The sequence below is a fragment of the Pristis pectinata genome, chromosome 10, assembly GCF_009764475.1.
Source record: "Pristis pectinata isolate sPriPec2 chromosome 10, sPriPec2.1.pri, whole genome shotgun sequence".
Classification (NCBI taxonomy): Eukaryota; Metazoa; Chordata; class Chondrichthyes; order Rhinopristiformes; family Pristidae; genus Pristis; species Pristis pectinata.
The window spans coordinates 87,750,158-87,776,500 of record NC_067414.1 but is presented as its reverse complement, the minus strand read 5'-3'; the positions used below and the strand labels follow the sequence as shown (position 1 = coordinate 87,776,500).

Below are 26,343 nucleotides of genomic sequence, written 5' to 3'. Positions count from 1 at the left end.
AGCTTTCAGGCCTGCCACCAACGCCTGCAATGAGCGATTATTGATCAGGTTCCTGCCTTGGTACATATCTTCATCCAGTATCTCTCCCGCGTACCTGTGAAGGGGCAACACACAATATCAAATCTGAATCCACACATAATACAAGTTGAAGTTCTAATCCGGCAACCTTGGGACCTGACCAGTGCCAGACCACAGAAAATGCCAGACCACAAAAATTGACCCCTGATCATCTTCCTCTGAGCAGGAGAACTATTCTTTTTTTTTAAAGTACACGACACTACACAGGTTATTTGAGGGTTCCGTTTCTGAGAACCATCAGTAACCCAGAGTTTCAGTAAATGCTGTTGGCTGAGATTGCAGAAGTTGCACTTGTAGGTTAAAAAAGTACAGATTGGAAAAGATATGAGTTAATTTTAGAGACACAAGGGACTGCAGGTACTGGAATCTGAAGCAACAAACAATCTGCTGGAGGAACTCAACAGGTCTAGTAGCATCTATGGGAGGAAAGAAATTGTCGATGCTTTGGGTCAAAACCCTGCATCAGGACTAACATTGGTTAATTTTAGATTTAATTTAATTTTTAATTTTAGTTAATAGCCATACTATTTATTTATTTTCTGATTTATAGTGATTTTATGTCTTTGTACTGTACTGCTGCCGCAAAACAACAAATTTCACGAGATCTAAGTCTGTGATAATAAATGATTCTGATTTTAATTAGATCTTAGTTAAAATTAGTTAATTAATACAGATCTGTACTACTGATCCAAAACATGCCAGACCACAGAACGCTGGACCAGAGAGCTTCAACCTGTAATGTGCAACGTATTGCATCCTCTGTCACAGGTATGATTCATTGGAGTGTTTTGCTAATAAATTCTAAACACTCATAATATTAGCTCCAAAACTTAAGGGTTAGTAAAAATGGAAATTATAAATGGCCACGTTTCCTGCTCAAAAACATATTTGCTAGATGGAGGGAATTTGAGAGAAGCTATGCCAATTTGCTGACTAATTAAGGGAGGCATAAATTTCAAGCTTTGGGCAAAATCTTCATGGGGAATGAAAGGCAAAAAGTTTTATTATGCAGACAGCAGGCAAAATGGCCTACTGCTCTGCCATACCAATCCTATAATTCTATGACAGGAGTTCTGAATTGACTGGATAGTTGGGAAAAAGGAAGGACAGATTGAAAATGAAAAATCATGTGATGATCGTGTGGAGATAAGGCCATTGATAGTATTGGTGAACAAGGGTGCAACAGGACAAAACATTCTCAAGCTGCTAAAATCCAATCTAATAGCAACTTATTTGATGCAAAACATGGTCTGCACAGGCTTCAGTACTGTTCATCCAGAGGAGTGTCTTATGAATGTGCAGCTACAGGACTGTAGGTGCTTTAAGTTTATTCATTCACAGGATTTGGGCATCGCTGACAATGCCAGTGTTCTATTATTTATCCCTGATTGCCCTGAACTGGAGGAGCAGTCAACCACACTAGTGGGTCTGGAGTCACATAAAAGCCAGACTGGGCAAGGATGACAAAATCTCTTCCCCCAAGGATCCAGATAATTCAGTATTTTCATGGTTTCCATGATGGGCACGAGCTTCAATTCCAGATTTATTTCATTACTTGAGATTAAGTTCTCCAGCTGAGACAGAGGGATTCAAATGGTCCAGAATTTCAGCTGCTAATCCAGTAATTTAACCACTACGCTACCCTACTCCAACTGGGCTGCAAGGAACTTGGGGTCACTCAAGTCAATGTCGGATGGGCGGTTAAGTAGTATGACCACACCATTTTTGGAGATAATATTGTTGAAGAGCAGAACGAGAGTAGAACCTATGATTGTGATTTAGGTTGGAAAGTGTGAAAGGTACCTGAATGAAGTTCCAACATGTGCTGCTGAAAACTACCCCTTGCAGAAGCAACTGGATCTTAGCTGGGCTGAGCCAGTGCAAGTAGAGGATAAGACAAGAGGTACATGCGAAACTAGGAGCAGGAGTAGGCCACTTGGCCCTTCAAGCCTGTCCTGCCATTCAAAATGACCATGGCTGACGTGCCCCAGCCTTCAATTCTTTTTCTGTGCCAGCTCCACATCGCGCTCAATTCCCTGATCTTGCAAAAATTTTTCTGCTGCATCTCCGAGTACCTCCAGTGATCTAGCCTCTGGTAGAGAATTCCAGAGATTCGCTACTCTCTACAAGAAGTTCCTATGCACCTCAGTTTTCAACGATGCCCCTAATCTCGTAACTATATCTCCTCATATGAGATTCTCCCACTAGTGGAAACAACATGATATCTACTCTCACGCCTCCTTATGTGTTTCAATATCATATATATATATTTATTAGTCATATGTACATTGAAACACACAGTGAAATGCATCTTTTGTGTAGAGTGTTCCGGGGGCAGCCCACAAGTGTCACCATGCTTCCGTCGCCAACATAGCATGCCCACAACTTCCTAATCCTTTCGTCTTTGGAATGTGGGAGGAAACCGGAGCACCCGGAGGAAACCCACGCAGACACGGGGACAACGTACAAACTCCTTACAGACAATGGCCGGAATTGAACACGGGGTGCTGGCGCTGTAATAGCGTTACGCTAACTGCTACACTACCATGCGACCACCCCTCAATCTTCTAAATTCCAAAGAATATAGATCTAATTTCTTTAGCTGCGCGTGACAGGACAGCCCTCATTCCAGGAATTAGCCTGGTGAACCTTTTTTGCCAGTATAACCTTTCTTGAAAAAGTGGACTGAACTGTGAAATAGCACTGCAGATGTGGCTTCACCTATACCCTGTACAATTGTAACAGTATTTCCCTATCTCTAAACTCCAATCTTCCTCAGTGAAGCCTAATATGTCATTTGCCTTGCTGACCATTTGCTGCATGTGCCTGCTAAGTTTTTGCAACTTGCGCACGAAAACACCTAGAACCCTTTGTGGTTTGCTCACCTGCTAGCCTTCTCCACCTGGATAATAGTCTGTCCTTGGATTCCTCTTACCAAAGTGCATGACCTCACACTTTTCCACTTTAAACTCTATTTGCCAAGTTTTCACCCACACACTCAACCTATTTATATCCAGCTGCACAGGTCAAATATCTTCATTGCAACATGGCCTCTGATCTACTCACGTATCATAGAGTTGCCTCTCAAAACTGCCACGTAGTGAGTCACATCCTCAGATGTAATTAAAACTGTATCTGACTCATAGAACACAGTACAGTACAGCACAGGAACAGGCCCTTTGGTCCACAATGCCTGTGGCCGAGCATGTTGCCAAATTAAACTAATCCTTTTTGCCTGCACATGATCGCGTTTGATGAATCTTTTAGAGTTCTTTGAAGATGTAACCAAAAGGGTAGATGAGGGGAGGGCAGTGGATGTTGTCTATTTGGATTTTAGCAAGGCCTTCGACAAGGTCCTGCATGGCAGGCTGGTCTGGAAGGTTGGGTCCCATGGAATCCAGGGGAAGCTGGTTAGGTGAATTCAAAATTGGCTCAGAGTAGGAAGCAGATGGTGGTGGTTGAAGGTTGATTCTCAAAATGGAGGCTGGTGACTAGTGGTATGCCACAGGGATCGGTGTTGGGACCCTTGTTATTTGTTATTTATATAAATGATTTGGATGTGAATGCACAAGGCTTGATCAACAAGTTCGTAGATGACTCGAAAGTAGAAGGTGTTGTTGATAGTGAAGAAGGTTATCATGAATTACAGGGGAACCTTGATCAGTTAGGGAAGTGGGCCGAGGAATGGCAAATGGATTTCAATACAGTTAAGTGTGAGGAGATGCATTTTGGAAAGTCAAACCACAGTAGGACTTATAGTATGAATGCTAGGGCAATAGGGAGTGTAATGGAACAGAGGGACCTAGGAGTGCAAGTGCATGGTTCGTTGAAAGTGGTGCCACAGGTAGACAGGGTGGTAAAATACGCATTTAGCACACTGGCCTTCATCAGTCAGGGCATTGAGTATAGGAGTTGGGACATTATGTTGCAGTCGTATAAGTCGTTGGCCGCACTTGGAGTACTGTGTACAGTTTTGGTCACCTGTTATAGGAAAGATGTGGTTAAACTGGAAAGAGCGCAGAAAAGATTTATGATGATGTTGCCAAGACCAGAGGGCCTGAGTTATAGGGAGAGGTTGGCCAGGCTAGGTCTTTATTCCTTGGAATTTAGGAGAATGAGGGGTGACCTTATAGAAGTGTTTAAAATTATGAGAGGCATAGATAAGGTGGACAGTAACAGTCTTTTCCCCAGGGTACTGGACTCAAAAACCAGAGGGGCATAGATTTAGGGTGAGAGGGGAAAGATTTAAAAGGAACCTGAGGGGCAACTTTTTCATGCAGAGGGTGGTGAATATATGGAATGAGCTGCCAGAGGAAATGGTTGAGGCAGGTACAATAGTATCAGAATCTGGTTTATTATCACTGACATATGTCATGAAATTCGCTGCCACAAAACAACAAATTTCATGACATTTGTCAGTGATAATAAACCAGATTCTGATACTATTGTACCTGCCTCAACCATTTCCTCTGGCAGCTCATTCCTATTATTTAAGAAGAACTTGGATAGGTATATGGAGAGCAGGGGCTTGGAGGGATATAGGCGGAATGCAGGAAATTGGGACTAGCTAGGTGGACAACATGGTCGACATGGACTCGTTGGGCCGAAGGGCCTGTATCCGTGCTGTATTGCTCTATGACTCTTATGATCCATATCCCTACAATCCCTGCATACTCATTTGCCTATATTAAAGCCTCTTGAATGCCATTATCATATCTGCTTCCACTACCACCCATGTTAGAGCATTCCAGGCACTCATCACTCTGTGTAAAAAAAGCTTGCCCCGCACATCCCCTTTAAACTTTCTCCCTCTCACCTTAAATGCTTGTCTTCTAGTACTGGACATTTCTTACATGGGAAAAAGATTTTGGGTGTCTACCCTATCTAAGCCTCTCATAATTTTTATAAACTTCTATCAGGTCTCCCTTCAGCCTCTGACGCTCCAGAGGAAACAACCCACGTTTGTCCAACCTCTCCTTATAGCTAATACCCTCTAATCCAGGCAGTATCTTTGTAAACCTCTTCTGAACCCTCTCCAAAGTCTCCACATCCTTCCCGTAATGGGGCGACCAGAACTGCACGCAATACTCCAAGAGCGGACTAACAAAAGTTTTATACAACTACAATTTGACTTCCTGAATCTTGTATTCTGTACCTCTAACAATGAAGGCAAGCATGCCATACACCAGCTTTAGCACTATCTACTTGCGTTGCCACTGTCTGGAAGGTGTGGGCCCCAAGATCACTCTGTACATCAATGCTGTTAAAGGGTCCTGCCGCGAACTGTATACTTTCCCCTCACTGTGTTATCACAGTGATTTTACTGCAAATCCAAACCTCATGCCTGTATTTCTCCAGTTGCTCCTGGGCTCAACAAATTAGTGTCGGCATTGGAATAAAGTGAATCAGAAAGTCCACTGATGCGACAGATTGATGTACATGTGGGAGCAAGTTACGTTTCGGTGAGGTTGCAAATTGCTGCCAATCCCGGCAAAAGTTTTTCTTCGGGCTGGGAAATAAGATGGGGGGGATTTTAGGAGAATTTCCAGTTAATAAAGCATTTAAAAATATGAGAAATTTAAGGAACTATAGAGATGAAACAGAATGCAGAAGCTTTAACTATAGTTACTGTAAAGCAGCTGATTCATCTTAAAGCCCGCACACAAAATGCTGGAGGAACTCAGCTGGTCAGGCAGCATCCATGGAGGGATATGAACAGTTGACATTTCGGGCCGAGACCCTTCATCAGGACTGGGAAGGAAGAGGGCAGAAGCCAGAATAAAAGGGTAGGGGGAGTGGGAGGATCACGAGCTGGCAGGTGATAGGTGAGTCCAGGTGAGAGGGGGAAGGTAGGTGGGGGTGGGGAGGGTCGGTGGAAGGGAGTGATGTGAGAAGCTGGGAGGTGATAGGTGGAAGAGGCAAAGGGCTGAAGAAGAAGGAATCTGATAGGAGAGGACAGTAGACCATGGAATAAGGGAAGGAGGTGGGGCAGGTTGTGAGGGTAGAGGAGGAGAAAGATAAGGGGTCACAGGAATGAGGAAAAACAAAGTTGGGGAGAGGGGGTGAAAGGAAAACAGAAGAGAGAGGTTACTGGAAGTTGGAGAAATCGATGTTGATGCCATCAGGTTGGAGACTCCCAAGGCGGAATATGAGGTGTTGCTCCTCCAACCTGCGTCTGGCCTCAACATGGCAGTAGAGGAGGCCGTGGACAGACGTTTCAGTGTGGGAATGAGAAGTGTAAATCCATCGGGTCATTTATTACATCCGGTGCTCCCGGTGCGCCTCCCTACATCGGTGGCACCCAGCGCAGATTGGGGATTGCTGCTTCGAGCACCTTCGGATCTGCTGGCAACAGCCAGGATCTCCAATGGCCAGCCATTTTGATCCACTGCCCCATCCCACACTGACCAGGTCTGTCCACGGCCTCCTCTACTGACACGTTGAGGCAGAACGCAGGCTTGGAGGAGCAACCACCTCATATTCCGCCTTGGGAGTCTCCAACCTGATGGCAATCAACATTGGTTTCTATAACGCTTCCCTGTTTTCCTTCCCCCCCCCCCCCCAGCTTTGTTTCTGCGTCATTCCTGTGGGCCATTCGACCCCTTCTCTTTCTCCTCCCCCACCCTCATGACCAGCCCACCTCCTTCCCTTTATTCCATCTTTATTCCATGGTCTACTGTCCTCTCCTATCAGATTCCTTCTTCTTCAGCCCTTTGTCTCTTCCACCTATCACCTCTCAGCTTCTCACATCACTCCCTTCCACCGACCCTCCCCACCCCACCTACCTTCCCCCCTCACCTGGACTCACCTACCAGCTTGTGCTCCTCCCCCCTCCCTGTCCCCTTTTATTCTGGCTTCTGCTCTCTTTCTTTCCAGTCCTGATGAAGGGTCTCGGCCCGAAACATCAACTGTCCATTTCCCTCCTTAGATGCAGCCTGACCTGCTGAGTTCCTCCAACGTTTTGTGTGCGTTGCTCCAGATTTCCAGCATCTGCAGTGATTCTTCTTAAAATTACTGCATTTTTCAAAGGAATTCAAAGGGTGGTTCAAACACTTCCATCTGGAGAACACGGTACATCGTTTACTCCTCATAAATAAGATCTTAATTAGTTTATTTACTCCACGGAAACAAATTTAAATAAAAACAGAAAACGCTGGAAACACTCAATGGTTCAAGAAGCCAAGAGAAAGAAACAGAGCCGGTGTTTCAGATCTATGATCTTTCATCATAGAATGGGAAAAGTTTGGTGTTCATAGAAAGGGCTGGGGCTGAGAATGTGAGGAAGACTGTGCAGGGCAGATACCAGGAGACATTGAAACAACATATCATCTAGGCTGAAGGCTGCACTTTTGCATCTATAACCCAGAAGTAACACTGAGACTTGGAGTAACATCACACAATTTTAAGATGTAGAAATGGTTTTACACCACAAAAGGTGCGTTAAACCACCTATGAATGGTGAGCTGATGCATGTTTTTGTGCATGGCCTAAGGTGCACTACTAAATGCATAGAAAGGCCCTTTCTCGGCTGAACTACAATTCTCAAGCTGGCAGAGGAACTGGGTGGACTGGCTGATTGTAGAGGCCTGTGGTGAGAAAGGCCAGTGCGGTTGGGGGGGGGGGGGGGGGGGAAGTGGGGGTACTGAGAGGGAAGTGAGTGAGGTAGCGAAATTCAGTTTGGGATTGGAGGAAGGAGACCTGGAGAGTAGGGTCAAGCCGACACAGGGGATGCGGGTGGGGTGGGGGGTCGAGTGGTGGGCAAAAAACCTGAGCGAGCCCTGCAATAATGGGGGAAGTGAGAAAAAGGGGGAGCTGGATGGTGTGAGATACGAGTCATAGAACCATAGATACAGCAGGGAAACAGGCCCTTCGGCCCACCAAGTCCATGCCATCTATCAAACACCCATTTACACTAATCCCATATCAATCCTTTTTTTTTAATTCTTCCCCAAGATTCTCATCAACTCCCCACAGATCCCACCCCTCAATTACACACTGGGGGTAGTTAGCAAACCACCTGCAAATCTTTGGGAAGAAAACCGGAGAACCTGGGGAAACCCACGCGGTCACAAGGAGAACATGCAAACTCCGCACAGACTGTGCCAGAGGTCAGGATTGAACCCAGGTTCCCGGGGCTGTGCTACCCTTATGTTAAAATCTTGAAAGGAGGCACAGCAGCAGATGGAACTGCCTGACACCTGACCAGGTATACCACTCCCTGTTAACTTGTGTAGAAGCAGGAATCATGGTAGTAAGCTGCTTTGGCCCTGGTAAATCCATCTCAAGTAATTTACAGCCAAACATCGGTCAAATTCTGTTCCATACTGAGGCTTGTGGTCAGTGGCTGCTCTCCAGAAATGTGTCAAACAATGAAAGGACCCAGACCCAAAATGGTGACCCACTCAACAAAGTAAGTGTGGTCAACTTGTATCATAAATTCAATTGTGCAGCACACAAAACCACTTCTCTATGTGACCGAACTTCTAGACTACTACATACAGTATATGTTGCTACCATTGTGCAGGCCAACGAGTTGCACTGTATCAGTCAACGAGTCAGACAGCACTTAAGACTGACTTTGCAGCAAACAATGTCTTATTCAGAAATAAAATCGGAAGATGCTGGATGCACACAGCATGTCAGGCTATGGGAAGAGAAACTGTTTATGTTTCAGACTCTGATTCTCTTTCCACAGATGCTGCCTGACCTGCTGAGTGCATTTTTTTATTTCAGATTTTCAGCATCTGCAGCTTCTTTTGATTTTCATCTCTTTGCCTGCCCAGCAGAGGTTTATTAAAAGCAACTAATAATCTGCCGGAGGAACTCAGCGGGTCAAACATCATTTGTGGGAGGAAAGGAATTGTCGAGGTTTTGGGTCGAAACCCTGCATCAGGACTCATCAGGTTTATTTGAATATTAAATCAAGGATCCACAAAAGAACTCTTGAGGGAAGAAAGGAGAAGGTGCCCAATATAAAAGCACGGCACATTTTACCTGAAAAGTGCAGTGAGTTGAGGATGGTTGCACAACGTACATTACACATATATTCTTTGTGCACCTCAATGGTTTGGATATGGGCCTAGAGGAAGTGGTATTAAAACTTGCAGATGATACCAAAACAGGGGAAATAATTAAGTCTTTTAGCAGAAGAAGAAAAGCAGCATGAGCATGTTGAAAAGAAGCAGGCTTAGTGATGTGAACGAGCAGGGGGATTTGGGGGCAATGGTTCACAGGATATTTAAACACAGCGCCTCAGTACGATGAGGACATTAGAAAAGTCGAATGCCAAGTTTTGTCGAGGTAGTGTAAATAAAGTTGGCAGGTAACCATGGGCTTTTAAGAAAGTTTAATGCTAATATATAGGGATTTCATTGACCCTATTTATTCAACAATACTATTAATGATTTCAAGAGCAACTTTAACTCTTCTCTTTAACTTGCTGCTCAAAAGAGAAATAGGCCCCAATGTTTCAACTTGTTTTTGAATTTGGCATTATTCTATTGGACCTATAGCATTTGCACTCTGTGTTTTAACATCCTTTCTGTAACTCACTGGCCAAAACTGCACATAGTACTCCAACTATGGCCTAACCACGGTCTTACATAATCTTTCTACTTATGCAGAAGGCTTTTTATAAGGTGCCGCATAATAGGCTTATCAGCAAAGTTGAAGCATGTGGCATCAAAGGAACACTGACAGGGTAGATCTGAAGTTGGCCAAGTTATAGACAACAGAGGATCAAGGTGAAAGGTTGTTTTTCAGACTAGAAGAATTGGTGTTAGGGCGTTTGCTATTTTTATATTTATATTAATGACCTAGACTTGGAGGTGCAAACAACAATGTTTAAATTTGCAAATGACAGTGAACTGTGAAGAGCCTAGTGATGAACTGCAGCAGGAATTTGCTCTTGAAATCATTGGCAATGAAGAGCATTTCAATGCTCTTGAGATCATGAAGGGTATTGTTGAATACATTGCAGCAGGCTGGCAGAATGGGCATATGTGTGACAGAAGAATGCAGAGGAATGTGAGGAAGAATGAGGAGAGGCAATCACAAGATCACAGGACAAAGGAGCAGAAGTAGGCCATTCGGCCCATCGAGTCTGCTCCATGAGCTAAACTAAAACTATTCCTATCTAGCTCCAATTTCCGGCCTTATCCCCATATCCCTTGATATCTTGACTAGTTATATACCTATCAATCTCCTCCTTAAATGTCCCCAATGATCGGGCCTCCACAGCTGTATGTGGCAAAGAATTCCATAAATTCACTACCCTTTGGCTAAAGAAATTTCTCCTCATTTCTGTTTTAAACTGGTACCCTCTAATTCTAAGATTGTGCCCTCTGGTCCTGGACTCACCCACCAAGGGAAACAGCTTAACTACATCTACTCTGTCCAGGCCTTTCAACATTCTAAATGTTTCTATGAGGTCCCCTCTCATTCTTCCGTACTCCAGTGAGTACAGTCCAAGAGCCGACAAACGCTCATCATACATAAGCCCTTTCATTCTGGGAATCATCCTCGTAAATCTTTTCTGAGCCCTCTCCAACATCAGTACATCCTTTCTAAGATAAGGGGCCCAAAACTGCACACAGTATTCTAAATAAGGCCTCACTAGTGCCCCAAAGAGTCTCATCAACACTTCCTTACTTTTATACGTTATACCTCTCAGATGGAGGAAACTCTTCTAGAAGGGGTGCAAGAGCAGAAGAATCCGGACATACAGGTGAACAAGTCATTGGAAGCAGCAGGGGAAAGTCACTAACATGACACACAGAATTCTGAATCTTTATAAAACACTGGTCCAGCCACAACTGAAGCACTGTATTCAGTTCTGGTTGCCTCATTAACGGAAGGATGTGAGATGCACTGGAGATGGTCCAGAGGAGATTTATTAGAATGGTTCCTGGGATGAGGGACAATTAAAAGGATAGATTGGAGAGCTTGGGACTGTTTTCTTTAAAGAGAAGCCACTTTTATAAAAACTGCTTATCATTGTATATATTTCTATCAGGGGAGATGTGATAGGAGTATATGTAATGATAAGCAGTTTGATAAGAGTGGCTGGTGGTAGTTTGTTCCCAATGATAGAGGAGTCAAGGATTAGAGATCAACAGTATAAAATAAAGGGGAAGAGAATTAACTGAGATATGAGGAAGAACATTTCTACACAGATCATGGCTGAGAACTAGAATGCATTGTCTGCAGATGTGGTTGAGGCAGGCTCCATTATTGCCTTCAAGAGGCAATTGGATGACTTTTTTTTAATAAGTGCAGTGGTAGAAGGCCTCTTTCAGCCAGTCCCGTTACCCTGCACGCACACACCCGATATCTTGGGCCAACACTCTAGATACAGGCCCACTCCAAGTTCTCACCTTCCCCCTCTCCCTTTCTCTTCTACTCTCCCACCCTGTCAACCCCAATAGCTACTGTCACTATGACTCTATATAATGAAACTAGTGGAAATATGGCCTATGTGTGCATTTGACAGCATTCTTTTATCATCCATGGTCTAAATTTTGGAACTCCCTACCTAAGAGCACTCTGCGAACACCATCACCAGAAAGACTAACTTGGTTATAGAAAAAAGCTCACCACCATCTCCTCAAAGCCAATTAGGGATGGGCAATAAATTTTGATCTTGCCAGTGATTTCCAATATCCAGTAAAATGGATATTAGATCAATGTGAATGCTCATCAGTATGGAGTACGTCAGAGACAGAGAATGAAAAAGGTTCCCACTTATCAAATATTTACTCGTTTGTTTTATTTACTGTTAACAATGTGAATGATAAAATTGTTGCCAAATTGTTAAAAAAAAACAAGGCAAAAGGCAATTATGACAAAATCTCTGACACTTTTCTTTATATACTCAAATTCATCTAACTTAGTTTGCAGGCTTTGCAAACTCATATGTGACTGATTTTCAAAAGATAATTCATTGGAAGTTCACTGGGACTTCCCAAGACTAAAATAATGTTCTATTTTTGGGCAAGTTCTTTGTTTCTGTAATTTTGAGTAGAATATTTCCTGTTGTTACAGTGGAATGTATGACCTTACAAAGTAATATAAAACAATTAGTATGTAAAGTATTAAGTTTTATTTCATGGATAGAATTACTAGAAAATGATACACATTGGTACAATTAACCAAAGTCACTCAAGACATTTGAGGGGTAAGAAAGACTTGCATTTATATGATGTTTGTCAGGACTTCAGAAAATCCCAACATGCTTTACAGCCTATGAAGTATTTTCAAAGTTTTGTCATGATTGCAATGTAGGAAATAAGGTAGAGAACCTACTGACAAAAAGACTTCCCGTGCTCGCTTTTGAAACAGCAAGACAGGATTTTTTTTGCATCTATCTGTCTGGTCAGATGGCATCTCAGGCAAAGACACATCCAAAAGAAATTCCCCTTCAACAGTGCAACACTCTAACATGTTATGTCTTTGAAGTGGGGTTTGAATCCACAAACTTTTGGCTCAGAGATGAAAATATTGAATCTTAATCAAACTATAGATGGCATCCTGTTCGATGAAGACTTATTGAAGTGTGCAAGGAAAGGCGATGGAAATGGGATTAGACTGGATGTTGTGAAGTTGCCACTAGTATGTAAACTGTGAATTATGATTATTAAATGCACAAGCCTGAGACACAAATTCCAAGTGCTAGACAACATACTTTCCATTGATCAATACTCACTAATCAATGGGCAAATAGCTTCATTACACTGTAACAAATTTAATCACATTATAATTAGAATATTACATTTAGTTTTCCTCCCACCAGATCCTATTACACATTAATATTTTCTGAGGGCTGCAAACAGCACTTGGTAAGCCAACAGTTAATGAGACACAGCGTTAAAAGATGCTGTGGTTTCACTTAAAAGTGCAATGAAACAGCAGCAAGATTGAAAAAAAACACAACTGCAGATGCCACAAGAATACATAATGTGCTTTGGTATTAAGTAACAAATGGTGACAGCATTAAAGTACAATAGGAATTACTTTGGAATAAAGAGGAACTCGAACCCTGTTTAAAGAATGCAAAATGACAGCTGTACGTCTGTGGAACAAGAATTTAAACAGCATTTTTCTGGCTGGAGTTGTAGTGCTAATGAGCTACGGATGAGGTCAGCATGAAAAACGTCTTACATTCTTATGTTCAGTCAAAGATCACTTAAATACACACCTATTTTTCACAATGACAGTATTCTATCCTTTCATCTCATCTATTTTATACCACTGCATTTGTATCTTAATTATAATTGATGTAAATTAATTCCATTTTCCATTTTATTATTTACATTTATTATTTTTTACAATTATTTACATTTTACATACATGTATTTTTATGGTCTTCCCTCCCCCCTACTGCTCACCCCTACCTGTAGTTTAACTGGGAGTTTTGGCAGCAAGTGCCTGTGCACTGTAATGGTAACCACAAAACTACCAGATTGTCCTAAAAACCCATCTGGTTCACTAATGCTCATCAGAGGGGGAAAGCACTCAAACCTGGAAGGATTCGACTCCACTCAGTCTTCTGACTCTTACCCCATGTCCACGAGATCAAGCAATGGAACTTACATCTTGCGTCTCGCATTGGAAAGATTGACACAGTAGTTAGTACTGTTACCTCATAACTCCAGGGACCCAGATTCAATCCCAACCTCAGATGCTGTCTGTGTGCAATCTGCATGTTCTCCTACGGCTGCATGGGTTTATATTGGGTGCTCTGGTTTCCTCCCACATCTTAAAAACACACTTGTAGGTCAACTGGCTGATGTAAATTGCTTCTTAAGTTAGGTAAGTGGCAAAAGAACCAAAGAGAAGTTGAATTATATGTGAATGAGAATAAATTGCAGGGCCACAGGGAAATAAGGAGAGAGGAAAGGGGACCAATGGGATTGCTGACTTGGAAGCTGGCATGGACATGATGGGTTGAATGGCCTCCTTCTCTGTTGTGGTAGGTAAGCAGCTATGAACACTGTTTAAAGTGGATAAAATGACAACAGACAGAAGAGTCTTTAAGCAGCTTTTGAAATGGAAATATAACAAGGCACAGTAGTTTAGGGTATCAGAACTAAATGATCTTAAGAGTCACAGAAAAGCTACAGTATACAAGGAGACGTTTAGCTCACTGACTCTGCACCAGCTCTATATAAGAGCAATACAGCCAGCCCCCCTCCCCATAGGCCTACAATTTTTTTTTCCCTTCAAGTACATATCCATTCCTTTTATGAACATCAAATTAAATCTGTTTCCACCAGTGCTCGGGCAATGCATTTGAATCCTAATCACTCACTGCATAAAAACGTCAGTTTAGGTTCTTTTGCCAGCTAGCTTCATTCCAGGTCTTCTTGCTTCTCCTCATTCTTCCTACAAAATGCATTCACCATCTGTCTATTCATTCCACCATCTACTATCTCCTTCTAGATTGGAGATGAAAACAGGGGACAAGCAACAACCCATAATTAGATACACAGTGGACACAGTACCTACATTATCCCAGTTTAACCAATGTTCAGGATTTGCACATGAATTCTTACATCATTCCTCAATTTTTAAATCACTGCCTCCTTGCTCCCTAAAACTGCTGTTGTAGGACTTAAAAAAGAGCTGCTGGAGGAACTCAGTGGGTTAGGCAGCATCTGTAGCGGGAAGATGGGACAGTTGACAGGTGGAGATCCTTCATCTAGTCTTCAAGAGTAGAGGGGAGATTGCCAGAATAAAGAGATGAGAGGGAGGAGTGGGGCAGGAGCTGACAAGCGATAGGTGATTCCAGGTGAGGAGAAGTTGATTGGCAGATGGAGTCTGATGGGGGAGGGAAGGGTGGAGATAGTGACAGAGGCTGGGAGGTGATAGGTGGAGGTGGCAAAGGGCTGCAGATGATGTAATCCGATAAGAAAGAAAGGTGGAGGAACCAAATAAGGGAGGTGGGCAGATGGGAACAGTTAGGGGAGGGGACCCAGTGGGAGGAGTGTGCGGGTGATGGGCAGACGGAGTAGGTGGGGGGGAGGAAGGTGGAGGACTTTCATGCCCAAACTTGGTAGGTGAAACAATTCAGAATTCTTATTGTCTCCTATTCCTGTATACATCAGTTATACCTCATAATATTTTAAATGTTTCTTCTTAATTATCCATTTAGGATGTGAAGCTTGCTGAGAATGCCAGTATTTTTTGTCCATCCCTACCTTCTGAGGAGGCAGTTAAGAGTCAACCAGATTACTAGGTCAGGAGACATAAATAACAGAGGCCAGGCAAGCTTTGCAGATTTCCCTCTCTGAAAGACATCAGTGAACCATGAGTAGCATTGGTGATACTAACTTTTTATTCAAATTTACCTAATTACTTGTTGCTGCAATAAGATTCAAATTTATCTGGATCATTGCTCCAGCCCTCTGGACATGCGTCCACTTACTTAGACATAACACAATCATTCCCATTTCCTTAGTCCTTAAAATATGAAGAATTGATATTAATCCCTGAGGTCAGAGTATGAACAGTTTCAAAGGAAGCACAGCACGGTACAGTACGCACTGTGCCGTGCTTACTTGCACAGTACAGTAGTGTAGCAGTTAGCGTAATGCTTTACAGTGCCAGTGACTCAGATTCAAATCCAGCTGCTATCTGTAAGGAGTTTGTACGTTCTCCCTGTGACTGCGTGGGTTTCCTCCAGGTGCTCCGGTTTCCTCCCACATTCCAAAGAGATACGGGTTAGGAAGTTGTGGGCATGAAATGTTGGTGCTGGAAGCGTGGCGACACTTGTGGGCTGCCCCCAGAACACTACGCAAAGAGATGTATTTCAGTGTGTTTCGATGTACATGTGACTAATAAAAAAATCTTATCTAAGCTCAGTGCTCAGCGCAATGTCTGAAATCCGACCTCTGGTCTTTCCTCAGCTCGAGGAAGGCAACAACCTGGCCACTGTTCTTGCATTAGGAAAGAAAAGAAACTGACCCAGCTTTACAATAAGCTCATTATCCAGTGGCTCCTCTGCATCAATTGTGTGTGGATACTGGATTGGGTTAGGATAGGTCTCAGCTCTGGCACAACTGCAGTTGAGTAGCCCATCAGAGTATAACTGTATGCCACTAATCCACTGTACCTAAGGGTGCTGGAAACATTATCAACCAGTACCTACAAAAAGGGAGACACAAGAGACTGCAAAAAAGGGAACGAGAGAGAACTTGTAGGGCTATAATAAGCAGCAGGGGAGTGAGACCGACACACTTGCCCCAATGGGAATTGGCATAACCCTCCCTGGAGTGAAGGAGGGCTGAAAAGTGACATGATTATGAGAGGCATAGATAAGGGAGATAGCCAGAGTCTGTTTCCCATGTCATAGGTTTAAGGTGAGAGTGAGGTTTAAGGGGGATCTGAGGGGTAAACTTTTCACACAAAGAGTAATGGTGTCTGGAAGGAGCTGGCAACGGAGGTGGTGGAGACAGGAACAGTAACAACGTTTAAGAGGCGTCCTGGACAGGTACTTGACTACAAGGCATAAAGGGATATGGAATTATTGCAGGCAAGTGGGAATTAGTATAGATAGGCTGATGGACGGCATAGATGTGGTGGGCCAGAGAGCCTGTTTCTATGCTGAACAGCTCTATGACTCTATAAACTCAAAATACTCCTTCTGTGCTTTAAGTCACTGAGTTGGGTGAGACACTGAAGGAAATGTACCATCAGCAAAGACGCCAATGCTTGGGGAAGAAAGAAAGGCGAAGCAGTTTAGAGTGATCAACTACGAATGAAGAGCTCAAGAGAGAACGATGTTTGCATTACAACAAAGCAATCTTTTAAAAATTTGCTTTAATGAATTGCATGTCTGCATGCTGAGGTTAGTGTACTTTTGGCACTCTGCCACACTACTGAGAATAAAACAAAGTCAAAGGCCACAGACTTGCATCTTCAGTAGAGCACACAGGGCTTTTTTTTTTCCCTGCTCTGGTCTCATCATGTCCTGACTTTATTCACTATCACTGTGTTGTTTGTAGGACCTTATTGCCTACAAATTGTCGACCACATCTGGTTGCAGCAAAGACTACAATTCAAAAGTATTTAATTATCTTGTAGACCTATAGGAATCCCAAGGTTGTTAAAGGTGGTCTTTAAATCCTTTCACGGCTACCAAGCCATCACTGGAAGCAACTATTTTCACCATCCATATTTACACTACTCCTTGGCTCACTCAATATATTCCCTTAAGAGGCAATTAAATGGGTTTGCTGCTTGATTTGGTCTTTCAGCTGTCAGTCTGGTTCAGTTGTAGTGCTCTGTCCTCTCAATCAGAAAGATGGTAACACAGAGCTCCCCTTGAGACCTGGGCGCAGGATGCTGATCTGGAGCTCCATCAAGGCAGTTTTGCCTTTTATTTTGAGCTAAACAGAACCTGCATATGTGGGTGTGGTCCATTGCCCTGGATGTACTAGAACTTTGCTACCACTTCAAGAATATTGAGCAGCAGAACCTGGATTTATAAAATTCCATATCTTTACATTCAATGTTAAAAAAAGGTACAGTATCTCAATAAGTATCATGAAGGTGTTCATAAATGCCAATTTCCGCAAAGTAAATATCACGAGAGACAAATAAAGCAGTAGTTTTTTTTAAGGGAGTGGGGTCTCCTTAAAGGAATTTAAGGGTTTTAGTGAACGAATGACCTAGCATGTAAAAAGTCAGCTATGGTTCCAAAAGCTCTTGACTTCTATAGAAATTTCTTTGCATTCTTCCTGACTGTAATAGAGAACTATTGCTGTGAGTGGTCATGCCGGGATGGAAAAGAATCAAACTAAGTAGACCTTGGCTCCTTTTTCCTAAAGCATTTCTTCTATTTCTAAGAACATTGAGCAATGATTTAGCCACTGATTTTCTACTGTTTGCGACCATTATGGATGAGGCTGCAGTTTCTGTAATTTATGGGTCAAGAATATTCGTGTATTTTGCACACTTAACCTGCTAGTCACTTGTTAACTTCTCAAGGACAAATGCAACAATCAATGCACTACTGGGTTACAATGCTTTGTTCTTACCTGTTCATTTTAGGTTTTATTTCCTTTTTGTCTCTTCATTTTTAACTGAGTGCCGTTCTCCCCACATTTCACTTTTCTAAATTGACACCAACTCTCCCTATTTCATTCCCCATCACTCAGGCTATTTCCTTACATTTAAATTCCATTAGTTAAGGAGATGAACCATAATGCTCAAAAGGTTTCAGATGTGACATTGACCTTGCTGTGCTGTTTATCAATTTGCACTTCCAGCAATTTATAAGGCAAAATTGTCATCCAAGGGGTGAGATAACGCCCAATGTCATGTCACAGAATGCACCATCCTTGCCTACATAAGTTCAGGTTTCTAATAAATGCACAGTATGGAGTTCAATTACCCAAGAACTAGTAAAATCCAGCTTGACATTAAATACTAGTGGCTGTAATGAAAACTCCTGCATGATAATGTATTCATACTTACACTAAAAATGTTGATTTATTTATGTCACACCTCAAAACAGCCAATGAAGTGTTGTCACTGTTTTAATTTGCCACTTATGTACACAACAAGCTCTCACAAACAGCAATGTGATAAACCACATAATCTGTTTTGATGATAAACCACGAGGGATGAATATTGGCCAGGGTACTTCAAAATACTGTTCATAGGATCTTGACAGTTGAGAGAAAATGCCCAGCCTTGGTTTAACTTCAAATCCCAAACACAGGCACATCAGACAGTATAGAATTTCACTGGAACAACAGCAAGGTTTTTGTGTTCGTCTCCGGATTGGATCTTAAACCCACAGTCCTATGATTCAAATGAGAGATATTACATCTCTCCAAAGCATGTAGGTGCAACTATCTTGTTGGAATCAACATTTGTGTGATTCATATTGAATCAGATAGATAGTGAGAGAGAAGTGCAAAGGATGATCTGATAATTAAGACACAAAGAAACCTCTAAATGTTGAATAACCACAAAGGGTTTTTAGACTTTTTTTCTGTGTCTTTTTTGTTGAGAACATTAACAAGTTGCAATAAAGTAACTGGGTGAAAATTGTTTTCAAGTCTCTCCTTGGCCATGTCAATCTTTTGTTGGATAATGTGTGAAGTGCCTTGAGACATTTTTCTATGTTAAAGTCAGGATAGAAATGAAAGTTGTGGTTGTAAGAGTTAGTTATATGAATGAAAATACTCATAACCAGGCTGAGTTGGTTAAAAACAAGGATTTAAATGAGATCTCCCATGTTTTCACATCGAAAGGATCTTAATCATCGGCAAAGTTATAGAAAATAATCATCAACAATGCTTTCAGACAGCATTTACCAGTAACTTGCTAACTAATACTCAATTTGAACTTTGCCGGTGCAAACTACCTTGATCTAAACATGTAGCAAACAACTGAACTTCAGAGGAGAGATGAGAACTCCTCAAGATGGTGTCAAGGATCCCTGGTAAAACTGAAGACAATTGACATCAACTGTCACTAACTGGAGGTATACCTTGGCTGGAAGTCAATCATCCCCATAACTTCATTGCAGGAGTTCCTTAGAGCAGTGCCTTAGGCCTAATCATCTTCAGCCAACTCAAGACTCACTATTCTTCCATCCCAAGTGGGGATGATCACAGGTGATTGCACAATGCTCAATTCCATTTCTAAAACCTCAGGAAATGAAGCAATCCATGCCCGCGTGCATGAAGATCTGGACAATGTTCAAGTATGGGCTGATAAAGGCAAGCTTTGACCAACTCCCACCATGGGACAGCTTAGTCACCTATCCATGACTTTCAACTGTGCTATTATTGCCAAGTTTTCCACTGTCATAGAACAGTGCAGCACAGGAACAAGCCCCTTGGCCCACCATATCTGTGCTGACCATGATGCCAATATAACTAATCCCATTTGCCTGAATGTGGTCCATATCCCTCTGTTCCCTACCTGTTCATGTGTCTGTCTAAATGCCTCTTAAACATTGCTATCAAATCTGCTTCTACTGTCTCCCCTGGCAGCACATTCCAGGCACCTACAGCTCTCTGTGTATAAAGAACTTGTCTTGCAAATCTCCTTTAAACTTTCCCCCTCTCACCTTATTAAAGCTGTGCCCTCTAGTATTTGACACTTCCATCTGGGAAAAGGACTCTGATTATCTATCCTACTTATGCCTCTCATCATTTTATATACTCCTATCAGGTCGTAACTCAGCCTCTGATGCTCCAGAGAAAACAATCCAAGCTTGTCCAATCTCTTCTTATAGCTATTATAAGATAGATAAGATAGATATTTTTAATAGTCACATGTACATCAAAACATATAGTGGAATGTATCTTTTGCGTAGAGTGTTCTGGGGGCAGCCCGCAAGTGTCGCCACACTTCAACACAGCATGCCCATAACTTCCCAACCCATACATCCTTGGAATGTGGGAGGAAAACCGGAGCACCCGGAGGAAACCCACGTAGACACGGGGAGAACGTACAAACTCCTTACAGACAGTGGTTGGAAATGATCCCGGGTCGCTGGTGCTGTAATAGCGTTACACCAACTGCTGCACATTCCAGTCAATCTCTTCTGTACTCTCTCCAAAGCCTCCATGTCCTTCATGTAGTGCAGCGACCAGAACTGCACACAATATTCCAAATGTGGCCTAACCAAAGTTTGATACAGCTGTAAACATCCTGGGGTGAGATGCAGGATGCTCCCATAATATTACAGCTACAAGAGCAGGTCAGGAGGCTATGTATCCCAGGCCAAGTGCCTCACTTCCTCTTCCTTAAGCCTTTCCACCATCCACAAAGCCCAGTTCAGGAGTGTGATGGAATACTGGATTACTGTGTGGCTAGGCACAGCTCAAATGCCATCCATAAATTTGCCGATGACACCACTGCTGTTGGTACAGTCCCAGATGGCAACAAGGAGGTGTACAGGTGTGAGGAAGATCGGCTGGTTGAGTGGGGTCGCAACAACAACCTCGCACTCGTCAGCAAGACCAAGGAATAGATTGTGGACTTCAGGAAGGGGGAGTCAGGAGAACACAGACCAGTCCTCATTGAGGGGTCACCGGTGGAAAGGGTGAGCAGCATCAAGTTCCTGGGTGTCAACATCTCAGAGGATCTATCCTGGGCCCAACACATTGATGAAATCATGAAGAAGGCATGCCAGCGGCTTTACTTCATTGGGAGTTTGAGGAGCTCGGGATGTCACCAAAGACTCTTACAAATTGCTATAGATGTACAGTGGAGAGCATTCTGACCTGGTGCATCACAGCCTGGTATGGAGGATCTAATGCACAGGATCGCAAGAGGCTGCAGAGGGTTGTAGACTCAGCCAGCTCCATCATGGGCACAAACCTCCCCACCATCGAGGGCATCTTCAAGAGGCGGTGCCTCAAGAAGGCGGCATCCATCACTAAGGACCCTCACCATCCGGGACATGCCCTCTTCTCGTTACTACCATCATTACTACCTTCTTCCCCTCTGCCATCAGATTTCTGAACAGTCCATGAACACTACCATGTTATTCCTTTTTGTTGCACTATTTATTTATATTTGTAATTTATAGTAATTTTTATGTCTTTGCACTTACTGCTGCCGCATATCAACAAAGTGAGTGATAATAAATCTGATTCTGAAAATATACAAGAAGCTCAACACTAATTAGGACAAAGCAGCCTGTTTGATTGACATCCAATCCATCACCCGCAATGTCTCCTCCCCTCTCCACCAACGCATGGTGGCTGTGGGTTGCACGACCTACAAAATGCACTGCAAAATACCTAAGCCCTTCCACACCTGCTCCTTCTACCGCCGAGGACAGGGACGGCAGTCACATGGGAAGTCCACCTCCTGTTGATTCCCCTCCAAGTCACCCAACAGTCTTTTGCGAATGTATTGCTGTTCCCTCTTGATCTCTGGGTCTAATTCCTGGAATCCTACTCCACAGCACTATGGGAGCACCCTTACCAGAAAATCTACTGCAGTTCAAGAAGCCATCTTCTCAGAAATAATTAGAGATGGGTAATAAATGCTCACCTAGCCAGCGTTGCTCACATCCTCTATCTAAAAGAAATCATTATAACCGTCTATGCTCCACTCCCTCATATTTATCTTGTCTCCCATTAAAAACATCTAAATATTTGCCTTTACTACTCCTTCTGGCCATAAGTTGCACATTTTCATCACTCTCTGCATTAAGAGGTTTTGTTTTCTGATTTGCATATTTGATTGTCTGGTGTATACCATACATCAGTGAGTTCTAGTTTTGTTCTTTACCACAAGTGGTCAAACTCTGCATCTACACAAAGAAAACCTTCCATAATTTTGAAGGCCTATTTTTAGGCCACAGCTCAGCTTTCACCTTTCAAAAGGAAAGAAACTCAGTTTGCTCATTGTTCTTCATGGGTGTAACCTTAGAGTAGCAACCCCTCTAATTTTTTTTGCACCTGCACCAGATAGATCTTAGAGCAGGATAAAATGTCAGCACAACATTGTGGGCCGAAGGGCCTGTACTGTGCTGTAATGTCGTATGTACCAGTACCTCTATATCCTTTATGTATACAATTATGTATCCTTTAGGTGTACAAGATGATAAGAGGCACAGATCGAGTGGACAGTCAGAGACTTTTTCCCAGGGCGACAATGGCTAACACGAGGGGACATAATTTTAAGGTGATTGGAGGAAGGTATAAAGGGGATGCCACAGGGGTAAGTTCTTTACACAGAGAGTGGTGGGTGCAGGGAACGCACTGCCTGCAGAGGTTGTGGGGGCAGATACATTAGGGGCATTTAAGAGACTCTTAGATAGACACATAAGTGATAGAAAAATAGAGGGCTATGTGGGAGGGAAGGGTTAGATAGATCTTAGAGCAGGATAAAATGTTGGCACAACATCATGGGCTGAAGGGCCTGTACTGTGCTGTTGTGTTGTATGTTCTACATATGGTGACCTGAACCAAGTACCCCAAGTGAAGTCCAATAGATTTGTCATAATGTCTCTATTTTTCACTTTTACCTCTCTAATGGTAAACTTAGTTTGGTTTTCCCCTGTTCTGACTTTATTTCTGTGCGTATTGTGTAGTTGCACACCCCGATGCCTCAATTCTCAATGCCATTTAGATTCTTATTTTCTAAATTTATCACAATCTTATTTTCCTTACCAAAACATAAAATACTTTTCTGATTTCTAAATGTTCTTTGTTTTCTAGTGGGGAATTCCATTATTTTCCCTGTTACTAATTCTAAACTGGCTGATCTATCATATGTAGTTCTCTGGCACAATACCCATCTCTAATGAATTACTAAATGTGCAATCATATTTTTGTTATTTCTTTTCTAGAGTATTTTAAATTGAGCAGATGCAATGTTTTCAGACCAGAGACTTTATCTGCCAGACTTGATGTTTATAAATAGTTCTATTTTTATGAATATGTGGCTATATCATTTCTGATTCTATCTTGCATCATCTGGTTTGTCTTATTTTTAAATACTCAAACATAATTATCAATACTTCTGCCATTTCTCCCTGTGATTCTATTCAACCCTTACTGGCCTTATCCCCACACCAACGTTTCGGTTTTTTTATGTGTCTGTAGACTATTTTGAAATGTTATGTTCTTTGATAACTTAATATCATAATCAGTGACTGATTTTATAGCCTCCAGCTAGACTCCCATGTGCTCTCTGCTGAACGTAGAGTTCTCTTCCACATCCTCAATTTTTATTGATCCATAATGTCTTATCAGAGTTCATTTTGTTCTTGTTTTTAGCAGCATTTTTCCTGAATTCTGTCAAGTTTAATTATTTCCCATTGTTGTTTACATTATTATTTGACAATATTGTTACCTATTTTATCCATTTTCTAATCACCATCACTCAAAATCATTTTTTCCAATCTACTTCCATGGTCATTCTTAATGCTTAAATCCTTCTTAATGATTATTCTAAAGAGCATTACATTACAGGTACTTTCCCTAAATATTCTTCTAATTTTACTTATCTCCATCCTGAGTGCAAAAAGGATTCATTAATGAGGAGATTGTGTAATTTTTGATAAAACACTATTATTCCCCAGAGTTCAGAAGAATAACAGGTGATTTAACTGAAACATAGCGTATGCTTGACAGCGCCAGCGACCAGGGTTCAAATCCGGCCACTGTCTGTAAGGAGTTTGTACGTTCTCCCCATGTCTGCGTGAGTTTCCTCCGGGTGCTCCGGTTTCCTCCCACATTCCAAAGACGTACAGGTTAGGAAGTTGTGGGCATGCTATGTTGGCTCCGAAACGTGGCAACACTTGTGGGCTGCCCCCAGAACACTACGCAAAAAGATGTATTTCACTGTGTGTTTCGATGTACATGTGACTAATAAAGGTATCTTATAGATCTCTTATCTTTAAGAAGCTTGGAGAAGATTTTAGAGATTTAGTTCTTCTGGATGGGATGTCTGGAAGTAGGAGTTCAATCTCTGATGAAGGGTAGAGATGAGGTAAAAATGTCTTTACTCAAAGAGTTATAAATCTTTGTGCTTCTCTACCCCAGTTGGATGCAGATGCTCTGCCACTGAGTTTATTCAGGACAAAGACTAATGTTACTGCTTTTAGCTCCGGGGTGTCTGCTGGCCAACAGTGTGACAGCCAATAATTTGGAGATGGGCAAAGCACTTGTCTGAGCAAAGTCAATTTATTCAGAAGATGTCTATTTAAATAGCAAAGGAAACATATGACAAGGGATATGGGGGTAAAGTAAGTGCAGCTAATCGAAGTTTTATACAACTGCAACATGACTTCCTGACTCTTATACTCTACGCCCCTCGCGATGAAGGCAAGCGTGCCATATGCCTTCTTTACCACTCTACTTGCATTGCCACTCTCAGGGAGGTATGGACTTGGAGCCCAAGATCCCTTGTGGATGTGATAACCATCATATTAATGCAGGGTGATGCCCAGAAGCATTCCTTCACAAAAAGAGCAGTCAAAATCTGGAACTCTTTCCTTAAAAGACTATTATGGCTAAGTGTGATTCAAAATATTAAAACTGAAATTGACAGAACTTAGTTAGACAAGGGTTTTAAGGATATTAGACCAGGGTAGAAGGTGGCACCAAACAGCCACGAATTAATATGTTCGAACAGGCTTGAGGGGCTGTAAAGCCCACTTGAGAGTTATAAGCTCTCAGTAGAGTTGGAATGCGCAGCAAGTATGATTCAAGGAGTGAAGACAGCAATGTTTGTTACCACTGGCAAGACTCTCACCTGAGTCCAACTGGAACACTTCCCAGTTCTACCTTAGCTGTGATCAGCTGGCTCAGTGCAGATCAAGGATATGTTAGAGGTTTTAAATCAACTCGCATCTTCAAATGCATGTTCCAAGAGTTTTTTTTGCAGGGAATCCCCAAAGCACAAATCCACTTTGGCTGAAAGTGCCATCTGCTGGAATTCTTCAAACACTGCAATTTTATTTTCATTCCCCAGAAGTTCAAAAACATAGAACACTACAGCACAGTGCAGGCCCTTCAACCCACAATGTTGTGCCAACATTTTATCCTGCTCTAAGATCTACCTAACCCTTGCCTCCCACATAGTCCCCTATTTTTCTATCATCCATGTGGCTATCTAAGAGTCTCTTCAATGTTGCTAATGTATCTGCCCCCACAACCTCTGCCGGCAGTGCGTTCCACGCACCCACCACTCTCTGTGTAAAAAACTTACCCCTTACATCCTCCTTATACCTTCCTCCAATCACCTTAAAATTATGTCCCTTTGTGTTAGCCATTGTCGCCCTGGGAAAAAGTCTCTGACTGTCCACTTGATCTATGCCTCTTATCATCTTGTACACCTCTATCAAGTCACTTCTTATCCTCCTTCTCTCCAAAGAGAAAAGCCCTAGCTTGTTCAACCTATCCTCATAAGACAATCTGATGTTGGAAATTTATGATATCTGTGTTGCATTAGTAGGTTACTCATTTGGCTTTTTGTGTACAAGAGGCCTCTATTATTATTCAATCTTCTAATCATGAGAGTCTGCTCTGTCTGTTAAACTAAAGTTCCTGTCACAAATAACATTGGAGAGTGTTCAGGATCAGGATAATAGCCTGCAACACATAACTAGACAACTCTGGATTAGCATCTCTACTGAGAGCTTATAACTTACAGATGGGCTTGACAGAACGTCAAGCCTATTCTAACATATTAACTCTTGGCTGTTTGGTGCCACCAATGACCTTGGTCTGATTTCCTTAAAACCCTGGTCGAACTAAATTCTGTGAATTTCAGTTTTAG

The 26,343-nt window shown here is 42.4% G+C and overlaps 1 protein-coding gene across 1 annotated transcript in view; it reads right to left on the bottom strand.

The window, feature by feature from the left end:
• The window catches only part of acoxl (acyl-CoA oxidase-like), a 331,885-nt gene that overhangs the window by 163,901 nt on the left and 141,641 nt on the right, over positions 1-26,343 (bottom strand). Inside the window, 1 exon segment of the mRNA XM_052024328.1 lies at positions 1-94. Coding sequence (XP_051880288.1) covers positions 1-94 — 94 coding nt within the window.